The 18139-nt window shown below is 30.3% G+C and overlaps 1 protein-coding gene and 1 long non-coding RNA gene across 2 annotated transcripts; both read left to right on the top strand.

Moving 5' to 3' along the window:
• Window positions 1-5605: 5605 nt before the first annotated feature.
• Window positions 5606-9885, top strand: LOC111699407 (uncharacterized). The gene is made up of 4 exons (XR_002764746.1): window positions 5606-6613; window positions 7139-7218; window positions 8471-8550; window positions 9762-9885. It is a non-coding gene; the product is annotated as an uncharacterized LOC111699407 (long non-coding RNA).
• A 119-nt stretch (window positions 9886-10004) lies between these two features.
• On the top strand, window positions 10005-18139 carry LOC111699399 (uncharacterized). The gene is made up of 10 exons (XM_023470073.1): window positions 10005-10262; window positions 10947-11072; window positions 11996-12030; window positions 12218-12422; window positions 13513-13629; window positions 15064-15103; window positions 15898-16094; window positions 16465-16516; window positions 17322-17364; window positions 17607-18139. The coding sequence occupies exons 1-10, from the start codon at window positions 10005-10007 to the stop codon at window positions 17659-17661; spliced, it is 1128 nt and encodes a 375-aa protein (XP_023325841.1). The 3' UTR covers window positions 17662-18139.

An 18139-nucleotide genomic window follows, 5' to 3' on the forward strand; every position in this document is an offset into this window, starting at 1 on the left:
CCCCCCCCAACACCCTATCTATACGCCCTTGCTATGAAAACAATACGAAATGTTCCTTTAAGACGAATCCAATTTTGAAAATCTGTTACATTTTATAAAACAAAATATGCGTTGATTGGTCTAGCTTTCCATCCTTCTTTCAAAAAATATTTCCACAAATAGCTCTGTCGCAGAAATGTTGATTTTTCAAAAATTTAAAATTGTAAATTATTAAAAAAAATATTTATATTTTACCTTGGTATAAGCTCTTATGTTTTGGATAAGTATTATTATACCCATCGGATAATTTTTCAAGTTTACTGATAATCGTATAACTTCTTAATTTGCAGTTTTATACAACAAATCTTTTATGTGATGGTATAGAAAACTGTCTACTGTTTACATACCCCAGATCTGTGTACACTGAATATACACAGATGCCGAAACTCTCATTTATCCAATGTACTGTATGTCACTACATGATCTATAACACCGACTCCCTTTGGTCCCTGATCTCTGTCCTTATTGCAAAGACGACGGATTACATCCCTTGTCTCTTTGGTATGAAACAACTTAAAAAATTATGGAAGAAGACATCGAAAACACCAATTGTCATGTTTCGTTGGACAAGGGAGGTAGGGGGGGGGGGCATGCGGCCATGAGCCCATCAATATCCTGTTCGAACCCAGGTAGATAGCAGAACCCTGCCCGAACCCCGCGGAATACTTTTCAAGTCCAGCCAAAGACTGCTCAAAACAAAAAAACTTTTATCTATAATTGACCTTAAAAAGAAGAAAATTCAAAAAATGAAAAGGTGCAGGAATAGGTTAGGTTTGAGCTAAAAATCAATGCTTTACAACTCTTTTTTAGTGTAAAACGTTGTCTTCCTAGGTTTAACAAATACTTCAGATGGAATGTTCGCAATGATGAATAGGTGATATGTAAAATCTTTCTTATAATGAATTTATCAATTATAAATGAATTATAGCATAATTATATTCTTTCTTCACATTTTTGATGAATTGTGTACATATTTTTGATGAATGGTGTACACATTTTGGATGAATGGTGTACATATTTTTGATGAATGGTGTACACATTTTTGATGAATGTTGTGCGGTTTAAATGATAATTAATAAGTTGCAATATACGTTTACATGCAAGATTTTGATTTCCTTATATTTCCTTTGAAATATAATTTTTCAGATCTGTATAGGTTGGTTTTTGATTTTTGCATATTGTTGCAAAGGAAATAGTTTTGCTTTTTGAATTATCTATTAAGTGAAATGGGTATATCTACAGTTACACTGCATAATTGATAAGTCTCATGTTCATTTGACTATTAAAAGCCATAACTTATTCCAGAGTTTTCTGGTTCTAATCCAAGACATGCTCCTTCATCACACTTCATAATTTCTAAAAAACTGAACCTGACTTATTAGAAAGCTAAAGCTACGTGGTTGCATGCTTTGAACCATTAATTAGCATAGTTTGATATATGTTATAACTTTATTCATGCCTAATTAGCCTTAGGCATCGTGTATATATATATATATATATATATAGTGAAAACCAGAAATCTCTGGAGCAGGAAGACGACTTTTAAACTCAAGATATGGTTTTAAATATTCCAATGAACATTAGACACAGCAATCGTGCAGTGTAAATTGACCAACTTTACATTATAAATTTGTTTAATAAGTTACTAGTAAAACATCCTACACACTTACTTATTCATTATTTTCATGCTGACTTAATATTCCACAGTTTTCTGGTTCTCACTGTATCTGCATATATGCAGTGTACAGGGGTAACCCCAAAAGATGAGACGACTGTACATAATTAATTCTAGTTCCACATTCTGTTTTTTTTGTCAAACTTTAAAAGATTAAGCAGTTAAAATGAGTATATTTTAAGAGTTTCGGGGTCGCTAATTAGGTCTTATCCTTTGTGTATAACCATGTATATATATATTCAGCTGTTTTGTTGTATATGTATAGATAAATGTTTATAGAAAGTAGTACTATGGAAACAAAACAACTATGTCTTTCAGTGTCAGCTCAACCACTCACCAACCAATATTTTAATCTAAATAAATAATATTATTTTTTTCAGTCATAAGACAGTTTTTCATTTAATCGGCAGTTTTTCATTCATTATGTTTTATTCAATAAAATAGATAAATAAAAACTTTTTTATTAAAAAAAAAATTTTGTATTTTTTATAAAGGATCAGAACTTTTTTGTCAAAATTAAGATGATTAAAAAAGGAGTTTGAGCTAAATCAGATTTTATTATCATAACCCTTTAAAGAAATTCAAATCTACATTAATATGCCATCACTCCAATCAAGATATTAGGGACTGCACGTCAAACTAAACTAAATTTTACGTAAAATTGACATCTTATCTGTTTTTAATCATAACTCTTATTATTGAACAGCTTTTTTGAATTACAAGTTTACAAAAAAAGCTTTTATGATTGGCAGTTTCTCTTTAGTAGTTATAGTATTTTATTATTTAAAACACAAAATACAAAATAATAATGTATGATGGCTCAACTTAAAATAAAACACAAAAGAAAATTTATTAGGAGCCAATTAAAAATATGATGCTTAATAATTTAGTTCTGATCGGTATTTGTTGAAACATCCTATTCACCTATTCATATTGAAATCTCAACATTCATTGTGGATTTTCAAGTAAATACATAGTCAGCACTCAAAAAATCAAAAAATGTCAGGAATGCATGTTTTTGTGCCATGATGTTTAAAAGCTTGATATAAATCAAAATTGAAAGCGAAAGTTGTCTTCATTATATTGATATAATCGCCTACCACGATATATTATATTTTAATGTCGTCTTTTTATTACACAGTTTTCAATTTATATATTAACGTGAAATTACTGAATTAACTTTGTAACCTCGTAACTCCTGTTGGTTTAAACAAGCTTAATAAAAACAATTATTTTACGTTGAAAGTGTAGAGGTTGTGAGGACAGACTCTAATAATACTCAGACATAACTTATTTCGGAATATACATTTACGCTATGGGAAACTCAATCAGATTGTTTATAAATCACACAAGATAACTATATAGGCCTTGCCGCGTAGCATGATGTGGAATCCTTCTCCGGCGGCCACAATAGATTTATTTTGGCTTCTTAAAACATTAAATCAGTTTTAACGTGTAATCAAAAAAAAAAATCCCTCCCTCATTCCCAAAGTACAAGAAATTTTATTAATGTAAATGCACAAATAAAATAAATGTCCTTTTAATTATATCCTTTGCCATTACGATAACTGTCAAAAATAAAATCCATAAATTATCAAAACTTTAATTAATTTTAATTAAATTTATAATTGTATGTTTAATACCGGGAATGTTAATAGTGTTCGTAGTTTTGGTTCCAAAATTAGAATTTTATCTTTAAAAAAAATTGACTATTTGCAACAAACTCTAATTTTCTAATCCCTATATCTCTGCACCCTGATGGTATAAACCTTTCATATTTCGAACTTGGATTATCTATTTGATCTAACTGCATTAACAATTACAAATATATATCCAACATCTAAAACATTGGGTTGCAAAGACATAGGAATAAGAAAATCCGAGCTTTCGAATTGTTTCAGTTTTATTTCATTATAAAAAAAGATGTATTTAATTTGCCTTTTTGCTGAAAAAAATCTACGAGAACATTTTAACATAAAAGTTGAATTTGTGCTTTTTAAACTATTTAATTTGAGAAGCTTATTCAAACGATGTTGATCCTTTATCAATAATCCTTATCTGCTAACTATGGTCTTAACCCTTCAAAGGAATTGAGTCTTAGACACAAACTCTAATTTTTTTATCCCTATGTCTTTGCAACCCAATGTAGTGGATCTTAGATATATATTTGTAACTATTAATATTTGTAACTATTCTAATCTATAAAAAAATGTATGTTTCCATTTAATATTAATAACTTAAGGGACTGTAAGCGTAATTTCAAGTGACCCTCCATGTGTTTTTTTTTCTGTTTCGATAAGTGGATAATTCTTAAAACTTCTCCATTAAATTCTCATAGGCAAGAAAAGAAACAAAAAAACAGTTTAAATAAACAAAAACCTTGATATATAATTCATACTTGATCAAATAAAGCTATTAAGGCTACCGTTGTAAATCAGACATTGCCGTCTTTGCACGGAGGGTCACCTTAAATTACGCTTGCAGTCCCTTAAACAACAAATGTATAAGAACAACAAAAGGTAGTTTTCCCAATACTTCCACCATTGTTTAGAAAGCTACAGAGTAACTACAGTTTCATTTCTAACTTTGCTCGGAACAGTTATGAACCGGATATTATCAACAATTAGACCGGAAATATCTACGAGAAGGTTTATCGGAAAGAGTTTTGGATTCCTTAAAAGGACTGTAAGCGTAATTTTAAGTGGGTCCCTATTTAAAAAAAAACAATGCCGGATACAAAAGGGTAACCGTCAAAACTTACAGTGATAACTAGAAAACAATAGAATAGAAAGACGACATTTTAGCAATACTTAAAGGGACAGTAAAGGAAAAATGAAAGGGGATATAGGCTGAAAGCTAATCACTTTAGCTCTTGATCGCGACCTAAGAAAGTTTTATCTGATGCTCCTGTCTCGAGAAATTTATATAAAACTGTGTTAAAATTATACGAAAGTTCATATATGTAAAATTTAGAAAATCTTAAACTTAAATCATGTGACCAGAACTATCACCAATGGCAGAGCAGTATACTGATCACGTGTCTCTGCCTGTATCACGTGACCACTTTACTGCACTGTCATTGGTGGATTTTCTGGTCAAGCAATTCGGACGTGTAAATAATATAATGAATTAAATCTATTAAAAATAGAAATAACAAATATAAAATTAGAATTGGAGTAAACCTAAGTAATAATTAGCTTTCTCGGGGATATTATCGTTTTCAGATTGGTTGCTTATTTGCTGAATTTGATCTATTTAAACCCACTACTTTTATACAAAATTGTATATATATTAATTTTCAAATAAATTTGACACAGTTGTAAATCAGTTTCTCGAGATAGGAACATCAGATATAACTTTCAGGGGTCGCGATCAAGAGCTAAATTGATAAGCTTTCAGCCTATAACCCCTTTCATTTTTCCTTTACTGTCCCTTTAAGTGTATTTGTTGTTGTTACAACGCAAATAGACATTTATAAAATTCTTGTCTATTTCACAATTTTTTGAAAATGCGCCATTAAAAGTTAAAAATCTGCGACAATTTGAAAACGATTTTAAATTGCCATTCTTAATGAGCAACAGTTAAAAGCTGAAATTGTTAGTTGAAAAGGGGCCTTGCAAAGCGCCCTAAACGTCAATTTTTTTTCAAGAAAAAAAAGGATTATCCTCACAGAACTATCCAAATATGCGACCAACTTTTAAAGATAAAATTGCATTATTTCTAAAATCAAAAACTATTTAAAATCGATAATCTACTGTTCTGTATTGTGAAGGCTCAGACAAATAGTTAAAAATTCCAAACTGTGTAAATGTCAGAGTAAGTCCTTTCTATTTATATATTATGTGAGTTTTAGTATACCAGTGATCTTCATAATAAAGAAACAGAACACTTGCATATATCTTTGCGACCTTTGCGACCGAAATAAATTAATTTTAGCAACGTCGCTTATAACCTACTGTCAATTTGAACCACTAATTCAAAGGGAAATACTTATGGAGGGTTTAAAGCGGTGATTCAAATTTGAATCGGCATTAAGCAGTTCAAATTTATTAAATTTGTTTCCTAAAATTATAGACATTTAATATGTTAAACTATGAATGCTGCGGGATAAAATTGTAAAAGCTGTATACCATCAGATTACTATAGATACAGAGAATATAAAATTTAAGTTTCAGACAAGTGTTAAGTGGCTTTCACGAGGTTAATTGGATTGTTTAATTTTATCAAAAAATGTCAATAAACATTCACAACGACACCTGAAACCTGAACAATTTTCTAAATGGTGTCATGCTGTTGGGAATGAAATATAAATCAACCATTTTCTTTTCAATCTGTGCAAAGAAGAAATCCGCAAGTCATTCTCAAAAAATTAATTGTCTGCAATTTTTCGATTTTTAGGAAATAAGAAGTTTGTAAACATCATCATGGATAATTTAAAGTCATAGGTTAAAATCGTCGACCGGACCATATAAGCTAGGAACTGTAATTAGGGCTGGGCAAAGTTAAGTTAGCTAAACAGAGATTTTCGAAATTTGTAAATTGTTATTGAAACGGATTAGCCGTTAACGATTTGACAAACCTTGAATTTTGCACAACTCCTGAATTGCTATTGCCAATATTTGCTAAAAAACCACTAATGACAAAATATCTTTCATTAACGCCATTAATAAAGTTGAGATCGCTAACTAACTTTATAAAAAGGAAAATACAGTTAACAAAACAAATATCATGTACAATTACCTTTAAAACTTAAGGCTACCTAATTTTTCTTTTAACGGTTGAAACTAAGCGTTAACAAAACGGCGAGAAAAAGTTGGAATGTGCCCAGTCCTAACTGTTAGACCATTGAAAAACAACGCTGGCCCCCTTTAGGCTGTTGAGCAGTAATGCCCTAGAAAAGTATGTTTTTAAGAAAGAAAAATATCTATCATTTAACATTGATTTATTTTGGTTTAAAAAGTTAACAGAAAGTCAGAAAGTTAACATTAAGAAAGAATTCCGACAATTAATCATTTCTAAAATAAAATTTAGTGTATTTTAACATTCCATTAAATGTTGTGTTGCCAAAATAAAAATTGAAAATTTGAGATTTGGAAATTATTGAATTCTTTGGGAATATTACACCTAAAATATCTTTTATGCAAATAGCGAATGTTCTGTAAAAAAATTCAATTTTTACTATTAATAATTTATAACAAATTAAACAAGAAAAATGCTTAAATGTTTAAGTTTAATCATGTTTAAGTTTAATCATAATAATGTTTAAGTTTTATCAAAAAAATGTTTAAAAGGCTAAACTTTGATAAATAGATAAAGGAATAGTATTTAGCCTGCAGGAAATATTTCACATTAAAACTTTAAAATGATCTTTTTTACTGGAGCTTTGCCAAGTTTAATCAAAAATATTTTATCCTTATTTTTCAGGTGGAATGGTATGACGCGGGTCTATAAAAACAGTAATGTGTTTTACATTATCATTCTTTTCGTGCTTCCATATAAAATAGGTAAACAACAGAATTTTGAGAAAAGAAACACAATAAATATATATTCCCTTCCTCCCCCCCCCACCTCCTGGCCCCCTGCACAATTAAATGGACTGTTCCAATAATTTCTAGTGAAACTCCATTAAAAAAATGCCTACCTTTTAACCTAATAAAATTCATAATGTGATGGATGTCGTATTTTCTAACTTGAAATATGTTTTGTTCGATTCGATCCTTCATTTTTTCTTAAATTCGCAAAACTACTACTAAAACTACTACTACTACTACTACTACTACAACTACTACTACTACTACTACTACTACTATTACTACTACTACTACTACTACTACTAAAACTACTACTACTACTACTACTACTACTACTACTACTACTACTACTACTACTTCTACTTGTATTACTACTACTACTACTACTACTACTACTACCAGTACTTCTACTACTACTACTATTACTACTACTACTACTTCTACTACTACTACTACTACTACTACTTCTACTACTACTACTACTACTACTAGAAAAAAACGAAACTAAAAACGATCGTTTTTTGGATCGTTTTCTAAAACGATTAACAACCCTAATAACAACGACAGTTCCTTTAGGGAGACATGGGGTTTGTTTATGTTTAAAGAACAAGGGAAAAGTTGGGATTGATCAGGGAAAGTTTTTACAACTTTTTACAATTATTTTTTTTTCTACGTTGCAGCAGTTTTTAAGAGAAATATTAATAAAAGTAAGTTTAGATCATTATAGCTAATTAAAATGTTTATTTGAAATATTTTTTTGTTCCAATTCCAACTTTAAAATGTCAATGTTTAAAATATTCTGATATTTGCATTAATTATCAATACTTTTGAAAAATCAATTATCTTTTTTGATTTGAAAATAATCAGAAATTTGAAATGATGAAACAATTTTTTTTTTTTTGGGGGGGGGGTAAAACTGTTTTTTTGTATGGAAATAAATTGATTTTTTGTCACAAAGTTTTTAATTTGTTTATCTTTGCAATCTAATGGTGTAGGCGTATACAATAACCTATTCTGAATATTTCTTATACAAATGGAGTACCCGTCTGCAAAGCATGCATAATCATATGGTAGGGCGAACCGCATCAGTTTTATCTCTCTTCTATTTCTTTCTCCCTGTGTAAATAACTGTAGTGAACATTTCAAATAAATTATAACCGAAATCAATGCTGTCAAAAACTAGAAAAAATTTCTTATGTTTTATCTTTTTTTATTTTATTTTTAGATTGTCAATGTTTTGTAGCCCCTCCTTTGCCTCCAGGTTATCCTACTGACTCATCTGGACTTAGGCCTCAGTATAAACAGGTTCATCATACACAAACAAATAATTAACATGTTAAAAAAACTGTCAGCATTATTTTAGGTGACCCTCCATGCAAAGACTACAATATACCGCAAATATGAAACCTTTGAAATCTTAAAAATGTAGACATAACTAGAAAAGTGTGTTTATTTTTGAAAATTTCTCCATTGTTTCTAATCAGCAAGAAATGTATACAAGGAATTTTTGCATAGAAACCACGAATGAAAATAAAAAACAGAAGCATATCTAACTCAAACTTGAATATAGACAAAGCTTTTAAATTAGGCATAAATTGGGCATAAATTGGAAATAAATTGGGTATAAATCGGGTAAACATTGGGAATAAATTGGGTAAACATTGGGCATAAATTGGGCATAAATTGGCCATACATTGGGTATAAATTGGGTAAACATTTGGCATAAATTGGGTATAAATTGGGCATACATTGGGCAGGCATACATTGGGCATAAATTGGACAAAAATTGGGTATAAATTGGGCATAAATTGGGTAAACATTGGGCGTAAATTGGGTATAAATTGGGCATACATTGGGCAAAAAATAGACAGAAATTGGGTATAAATTGGGCATAAATTGGGTAAACATTTGGCATAAATTGGGTATAAATTGGGTATAAATTGGTCATAAATTTGGCATAAATTGGGTAAACATTGGGCATAAATTGGGTATAAATTGGGCATACATTGGGCATAAATTGGACAAAAATTGGGAATAAATTTGGCATAAATTGGGCATAAATTGGGTAAACATTGGGCATAAATTGGGTATAAATTGGTCATAAATTGGCTCCCCCCTCAGTACGCCTATGGGATGATTCATTTTGTGTCCTGTCGTTTGACCTGCAAAAGGATGTATGTTTATTGTAGAAATTGTTGCCCAAAAGTCTGATAGGAACTTCATATGAACCAGAGTTTCCATTGACACATCCTTCCATCCTTCCAATATGAATGAGATATTTTTGTGTTTCTGTCTGAAACTTATTTTTTTTCAATTGCATGGGTTTAAAGGGTTCTTTTGTTTATGGTTATGACCATCTTTAATATAGGGTCTTTTGGTTTCAAGGGGTTTAACAAAGTTTGTGAAATGTAACAAATTGTCTGCCTCAAAAGCTTGTTGTTGTTAGCTGCCTAAAAATCGATCTGAAACTTCAGAGTTTCCATTGACACATCCTACCATCCTTCCAATATTTCTAGACATCTGGAGGAATACCTATAGATGGAAGTGTACTGTACAGCTGTCCAGCTGGTCGAACTGTACCTGCTAATATAGATCTAGAAACTGTTTATGTAGCAACTTATAGGTTAGTACTATACACCAGTAGTGTACCTGCTAATATAGATCTAGAAACTGTTTATGTAGCAACTTATAGGTTAGTACTATACACCAGTAGTGTACCTGCTAATATAGATCTAGAAACTGTTTGTGTAGCAACTAACATGTTAGTACTATACACCAGTAGTATACCTGCTACTATAGATCTAGAAACTGTTTGTGTAGCAACTAATAGGTTAGTACTATACACCAGTAGTATACCTGCTACTATAGATCTAGAAACTGTTTGTGCAGCAACTAATAGGTTAGTACTATACACCAGTAGTATACCTGCTACTATAGATCTAGAAACTGTTTGTGTAGCAACTAATAGGTTAGTATACATACACAACTCTGCTTACAGGAGCAAGTGGAGGTCAGAGGTAGAGAAGAACAGTAGAGGTCAGGGGTAAAAGACATCAGTGGAGATCAGGGATCGTGGAGGTTTGTGGAGGTCGCAATAAAAAGCGCTCAGTGAAAGTCAGCGGTTTTAAAGTTTTAAAGTGTAGAGGAGGTCAGTGGAATTCAGGGGTAGAGGAGTTCAGTGTAGGTCATAAGTAGAGGATTTTTAAAACTGTTTCTGATTTAAAATGTAAATTCTATTATAACAAAAGAATTCAAACAAANTATATGTTTAGATATCCTACATTAAAATGTTTATACATGTTTAGATATCCTACATTAAAATGTTTATATATGTTTAGATATCCTACATTAAAATGTTTATACATGTTTAGATATCCTACATTAAAATGTTTATATATGTTTAGATATCCTACATTAAAATGTTTATACATGTTTAGATATCCTACATTAAAATGTTTATATATGTTTAGATATCCTACATTAAAATGTTTATACATGTTTAGATATCCTACATTAAAATGTTTATATATGTTTAGATATCCTACATTAAAATGTTTATACATGTTTAGATATCCTACATTAAAATGTTTATATATGTTTAGATATCCTACATTAAAATGTTTATACATGTTTAGATATCCTACATTAAAATGTTTATATATGTTTAGATATCCTACATTAAAATGTTTATATATGTTTAGATATCTACCATTAAAATGACAATACCATTTGTGACTGAAGTTCCTAAGTGGGATGTACAGTTGATGCTGAATAAACAGATTGGAACAGATTTTACAATCAAATCTGTGAATGCAGACTTTTTAATGGTAAATATTTTTTTATCAATATGATTTTTCCAGAAGGTCTAATTTCTTGATTTTTGTCCTCAGCAGGGAAATTGGATACTTTTAGTTCCGATCGCTTATTCACGATATCCTAAGTGAACTTTCAATTTGAGAATTAATGCTTAATCTCTTCACTTCAGTTATCCTTCAGGGTACATTTATCATGCGGTATATTGAGAAAAAAAATTAAATTAATCACCATTTATCTCGATACCCAAGTACATGAGTTCCAAGTACATTAAAGGAATTGAGTTTTTCCCACAAATTATATATTTTTTTTATCCCAATAGCTTTACAACCTGATGTTGCAAACCTTTGATTTTTCAAACTTAGATTATTTGATCTAGAAGAATTCACAATTTGAAATATCCAAGGTCTACGACATTGGGTTACAAAGATATGGAGATTAGAAAATCAGAATTTGTGGCAAAAACTCAACTCCTTTAATAAGAGTTTCCTTTTTGGGGTTATTACATTAGTGAAGATTTACATCAAGAAATGAAAAATATTTCTGAAAAATATATTGAAAAATTGTGAAAAACAGGTTTCCAATACTGGGTTTCATTAGAATACCCTGAATTTAAGTTTTGGGCTCTGCGCTGATCAGATATTAAATGTTGATGTTAACACTGTACACTGTACAGTGTAGACGTCGTACAGGGTTTTACCAGGGGTCCATCAAATTCCTTTTTCAATCCCATTTGGGATTGAAAAATTTGAAAGAAATGAGGGCAAATTTTTTAAATGGGAGCAAATTTTTTTTTAAATGATAATTTAAAAAAAATTGGGGCATTTTTATTTAATTGGGGGCATTTTTTTAAATTTGGGGCAAATGTGTTAGTGGAATTTGAAAATGTTTTTTTTTTGATTTGGGGCAGATTTTTTGAAAATTGTTTTTGTTTTAGATTTCTGTTCCTGTAAATGCAAGAGAGGGATACAGGCAACGATTAAACAGAAAAATTACAAATTTTTATTTTTTTTATTTTTATAAAGTTTATTGTATGTTAACAGTAAGTTTAAATTAAATTGATAAATATGTACTGTTTTACATTAAATTTTCAAAAAAACTACACTTATAAAAATATTTAAAAAAACACATTTTCTTATCTGTGAATCTGTTGTTACAGACACACACTATCTATATCTGCAGTTCCTTCACCTCCAGCAGTCCAAGGGATTCAGCTCCTAAATCCCCTTTCCCCCCCTCCTACTCCTTCTATTCCTTCCCTGCCATTTCCCTCCTTCCCTCCAATAGAGAAACAATTGAATCCTGGCCCTGAGTTTCCCTCTCGTCCATCCTTTGATCCCCCATCCAGGATTATAGAGCTAGAGGTAAAGAGGAGATAGAAACTTATAAAAAAGAAAGATTACTGCAAACCAAGATGTAAACACGCAAAAATCGAGCATTTTTTGTTAATTACTCCTTTTAAACATAAGCTAGAAACAAGCGCATAGTTGAAAGTTTGATGAATAAAAACTTTCAGAGTTGCCAGATTTCAGTGAGATGTAGTTTAATTAGCTACGACAGGTTTTACTTTTTCTCTTGTCCACCAAGAAAAGTAAATCATCTGTAGGCTGCAGGGTTCAATTTGATCTTAGCGGAATCAGAGAAATAGTTAAACTGTTCGGACAAATTTCTTCCTATTTATTGATTCCGAACTCCGAATAATGAAATTATTAAATCAAATTTCCTTTTTTATTTTGTTTTTGGAAAGCCTATGACAGAAACAAGAAGATTGCACAACTTTTGCAAATAAATTTTGCACAGATTTTTGCACAGACGCCTTTAAAGGGAAGTTGCACATTTTCAGTTTTTCTTGAATACACATTTAGGTTTTACACTTAAGTTTTCAATTAGGTTTTAAAACCTCAATACACATTAAGGTTTGACAAATTTTGCAAATGTTTATGCTCATTTTAATTTCCTGGTTCAAGGGCTTTTCAAAAATGTATATTTTGTTGTATGTTGAGCATTTTTTTCCACATTTTTTGCTTAATAACTATATTTCGCAATAAAATTTGGATTTGTTCAACTTTGCCATTTTTTGGCAGATTATTGAAGTACCATTGGCTTTCCAAAAATGTATCAAATTTTATAGATTTGTATCACAATACAAATCTACAATAGAAAATAGAGGAGTAGGTCAATTAGACCCCCCCCCAGGCAGCCAGGCAGTAAACCAGACGTCAGGCTAAATAGGGTTTATTGACCCACTTCTCTTCAGCTTTACCCGGCTCTCAAGATAACTGGTTGAACCGGCGCCCCGCGTTATGTGGTTCAACTACGTCTTGCATAATCATTAAATTTGTTTCTAAGTTTTCTAAATTTTAACAGAAAAATGAAGTTTCTTTTAGAATATTATTTTTATTTCTAAATAAGTGAAAATTCTTTTTCAATCAGATTTTAGTCAATTTTGTTCAGGTTGACCTACTAGTCAGTTCCCAGAGTCCAGAATTATCTGACCTTAGTCCTCCAACTTGCAGAGTTGAGAAAGATAACTGGGCCTCTGTATGTAAACCTGAACCAACCAGATGCCAGGTTGGAAAAACAGAAAAAAATGTTTAATTTTTATAGGGCCTATCCAGTCCACGTGATTTAAAGGGACCCTTCATCTACTGATGATAAACCCTTTAACATTTTTACTAAGATTAAGGGTTTAAAAAACGCTGTTGTTAAATGAACATGTCACCCTTTCAACAGAGAATACGTGAATATTTACTCAAATGAAAACTTAAAGTACGATCTATTTTACCTATATCTTTTATAATATTAAACATATTTTCTAAAACTAAAACTAAAATACTTGAAATTCACAAACAAAGGAGAGCTAAAAAACCGGATAAAACTCAAATGGGCTACAATGGGCTGTGATATAAATACAATGAAGACGACTTTTTGAAGTTTGATTTCTATATTTTTTTTTTTTTAATTACAATTTTACAAGTGAACCAACAGAAGCTGTTAATCTTTCTTTTGTTTCCATGAATATGCATGTATCCATCATACTGTTAAAAAGCTTTGTAAAAATCGATAAATTGAAACTGGAAGTTGTTTTCGTTTATTGATATAAACGACGATGACTGAGTCCGTGCTCTCTATAGAGATAGTGGTCGTGTAGTTCACGTACTTTGGGGGACGATATGTTGGCCGCTAGATGTCTAATGCTAAATCTTATCTGATAGATCATTTCACTGTATACACTTGACGACCGAGGAGACGTCAAGTTGTCGACCAATGCAGTTTATGGAAGGAACTGCCTCTGTATATTATGATACTCGGATTCAGTCATCTGTAAAATTGAACGGAATGAAAGATGTCAAAGAAAATCTTTTTCATATTTGAAGAATATTGTAAAGAAATGGAAAAATGTTAAATCGTTTTTATAGATAACATTATAACTGTTTTAACACTTACGCTTTGAAAACAATATTTTAACAATTCAATCATAAAGCATCTTTTTTCATGCCCCTTGCCCCTTTAGTGAAAGTAAATTCAACCTATATGAAGAAAGTCTGACCGCGTCAACCTTGTTGCATCGGAGCTAGTCCTTTCCATAGAGCTAGGTACAGTACAATAATCGAGACTCTTTTCCAGCCATCCAGCACATCAGTTCGCCACCTTGTACATTCCATTCATTTTATGAAAAATATATTAATTACCAATGGATTATTTTCTTGTTAATGTATAATTTGTTTTAAAGACTGTATTATGAGAACTACGTTGTAAACCGCAATCCTGCGAATTGTATATCTCCTGCCACCTTAATATGTTAACATGTTATTGTGCAATAAACATCACTTACTTACTTACAAACTGGGACCAGATGTACTACAGCTGCCCATGTTTGAGGAAGGAGATATATGGGACAATTCTTTATTTACTTGCTTTTTTATAAATTTTATAAATTTATAAAAAATTTATAAAATTAAATTTGGCAAAATTGACTTACTGTAATATTTTTCTTTATTTCAGGATAGAATCTGGGAAGTCAGACTTATTCTGCAAGATGCAGGTGAACAAAAAAACTCGTTAAAGCAACTGAAACCTTATACTGATGGAGGATGTTCTAGATACGTTTTGAAACATTCTGGTTTTTGCTTTAAGAATATGAGATTTTTATCTCACGGTAAAATTCGATTTTATAAAAGATTCATTTTATAACATTATGCAAATTTTTTAAGTTCTGATTTATCACAACAATTTTACCAATCGTTCTGAAACTTTGTTTAGTTTGATATCTTTGGTCACAGTAAACAAATTTATATATACTATACTAATACATACTATTAACATATAAGTAATATAATAAATAAAAAATCATAAAACAACAAGACTAATGTGGAAAATAGTTAGAAAGTTACTGAAAAGAAAAAACTGTAAAAGTCTTTATATTGGAAATGATGAAAGGAAATAAAAAGATACTTAGCTTATAATGATGAACAATGAAAAGAACCGCTAGAACTTTTTCATTTATTTCTATTTATAATGATATTAAACAATGATTATGATAATATAATTATAATAAGAATGCTAATAAGAATTAAACTGAGAATAGCAATAATAATGAAAAATGAAAACAATAATAATAATAATGATAAAAATAAATAAATTATCATAATATTAACAATGCTAATGATAATGATAATAATTATAATTCTAATAATCCTAATAAAAGTGATGATATGATCACAATAATAGTTTTAATAAAGATGTAAAAGTGATAATAACAATAAAAATTATAATAATAATAACGTAATAACAATGATAATGATAATAACAATATTAATAATAAAGATATTATTATAGAATCCGGTTTGGTTTGGTTGGATCTATCTGATTCGGGAGTATTCTGGGAGCGAATGAACTGGAGATTAGGGAGCCTGGAGCCAGGTTGGTTGGAGTGGAAGGGATCCTGCTGTACCTCATTCCTAGGGATAAGCTCCAAGAATATTGGAGGTTTGGAGGGATCCTGTTCTGCTGGGGATCAGGAGAAATATTTACAGGTTAAACTAAATCTTAAAAGAAATAATACGGGACATTGCATAAAGCAGAAGCTGTTGACTAAATATCTTATTTCTACTAGATGTTTCTGTAAATACCATTCCCAAATCCTTTCCTTTGTTGATTACCTTGATATCCCTTCCCGGCAGCTCAGCTTTTCAGAGTTGGTGGCCAAATAATGTCCGCAAGGTTCAGAATCTAAATGTTTAACAAATATTCTTTAATTTAATCTAAGTTAATTTAATTAATTTAATTTAATTTAATGGAACATCAAATTTAAAAATAAATATAATTCCATCACAATTAAGAATATTTTTACTTTTTTAATTTTGTGGCATCTCTTTTTTTTTGATCTAAAAATTTTATTTTCAGTCTCTTCAGTCTGTGAGCTGGACTGTACTGGTGGTAATCATCGTTTTCTTAGGAATTCAAAATTCATTTTAATTAAATTTAAGGTACTGTCGTCTTCATTAGTTTAAAGGGGACTGTCGTCTTCATTAGTTTCAAGGGACTGTCGTCTTCATTATTTTAAATTGACTGTCGTCTTCATTAGTTTAAAGGGACTGTCATCTTCATTAGTTTAAAGGGACTGTCGACTTCATTAGTTTCAAGGGACTGTCATCTTCATTAGTTTCAAGGGACTGTCGTCTTCATTAGTTTAAAGAAACTGTCGTCTTTATTTGTTTAAAGGGACTGTTCTCTTCATTAGTTTAAAGGGACTGTCCTCTTCATCAGTTTAAAGGGACTGTCATCTTCATTATTTTAAAGGAACTGTCGTCTTTATTAATCTAAAGGGACTGTTCTCTTTTTTAGTTTAAGGAGCTGTCGTCTCGTCTTCAAAATGGTTTTTCTTTTACATTTTAGTTATACTTTAAAGTTGTTGTATTCACAACGGTACACCTAAGATATCATTTTTCTTAGCTTAAAAATCGTTTATTTATAACCCAAAATTGCAAATATCAGTTTCCAAAGAGAAAATTATGGATATTTCGTGTATTCCTGATTTTACTAAACTATTGCAAAGATTCTTAAACCATTCAAGAAGTTGAATCATTTAAAGAAATTGAGTTTCTGCTATAAAATCTGATTTTCTAATCCCAACATCTTTTCAACTTGATGTTGTATGACCTCTGATATTGCAAACTATATGTCTGTTATAGATTAAATAGTCTGAGTTTAAAATATAAACGGGTTTGACTTTTTCATCTAAAGAGTGTTTTGAATTTTAGTTATAAGTTTGTTGATTGCAACTGTTATCATATTTTATATCAGGTAATTTTTTCTTATTTCACCCAAACCTTTAGTTTTATTGTAAAAAAGGTTTATAAAGGTTATGAAGAGATTATGTAAATACGTTTATTATTGTCAAACATCCCATCAAACATTAGGGAATTCACTATTAAATACATATAAAAGGAATATAATCAAACTCCCAATCAAGCATATTTGACAAAATAACATTACTCTTGTTTTCTAAACTTTTGCAATATTTTATTAAAATAATTTTTTTTTAGAAGAAAACGGAAAGCTCAATTAGAAGAAATGAGACAGTTTCCACAACCCAGATAGCCATTAACTACAAATCTTTAATTAAAGATTTAGTATATTTACCAAAACTAATATAGCCATTAACTACAAATCTTTTAAAACATTTAGTTAGTTAAAGATTTAGATGGATAAAAACTAATATTTCCACAAATCTTTAACTATCTTGAGTAAATCAATGGTTGAAATGTACTAAAGAGTATTAACCACAAATCTTTAATTGTCTTTAGTAAATTAAAGTTTTAGATGTATTGTATTGCTTTTTAAAACTTTTTTTATAGTTCGACGACCCAGTAGTTACCACTGCAGGTTTAAAATGTTCAACAAATTTTTGCTTTAAATCAATGGAAAACGTTTTTCTGAGAATACTGCTGGGTTTAAGATTTTCAGCAACTTTTTAGCTTTCAACCGTTGGTTTTTAGTTTATTCAGCTACTTTTTTACTTTCAACCGCTGTGTTGAAGTTTTTGAGCTACTTTTTTCTTTCAAACGCTGGGTTTAAG

This window comes from Eurytemora carolleeae, unplaced genomic scaffold (genome assembly GCF_000591075.1).
Source record: "Eurytemora carolleeae unplaced genomic scaffold, Eaff_2.0 scaffold353, whole genome shotgun sequence".
Classification (NCBI taxonomy): Eukaryota; Metazoa; Arthropoda; class Copepoda; order Calanoida; family Temoridae; genus Eurytemora; species Eurytemora carolleeae.

Excerpts from the sequence above, each read along its gene's own strand:
- LOC111699399 (XM_023470073.1), top strand. The coding sequence starts at position 10,005 with ATGTTAGTACTATACACCAGTAGTATACCTGCTACTATAGATCTAGAA. Across the intron at positions 13,630-15,063 it reads CTGAACCAACCAGATGCCAG|GATAGAATCTGGGAAGTCAG; the intron begins GTTGGAAAAACA and ends TCTTTATTTCAG. Across the intron at positions 15,104-15,897 it reads ACTTATTCTGCAAGATGCAG|AATCCGGTTTGGTTTGGTTG; the intron begins GTGAACAAAAAA and ends ATATTATTATAG.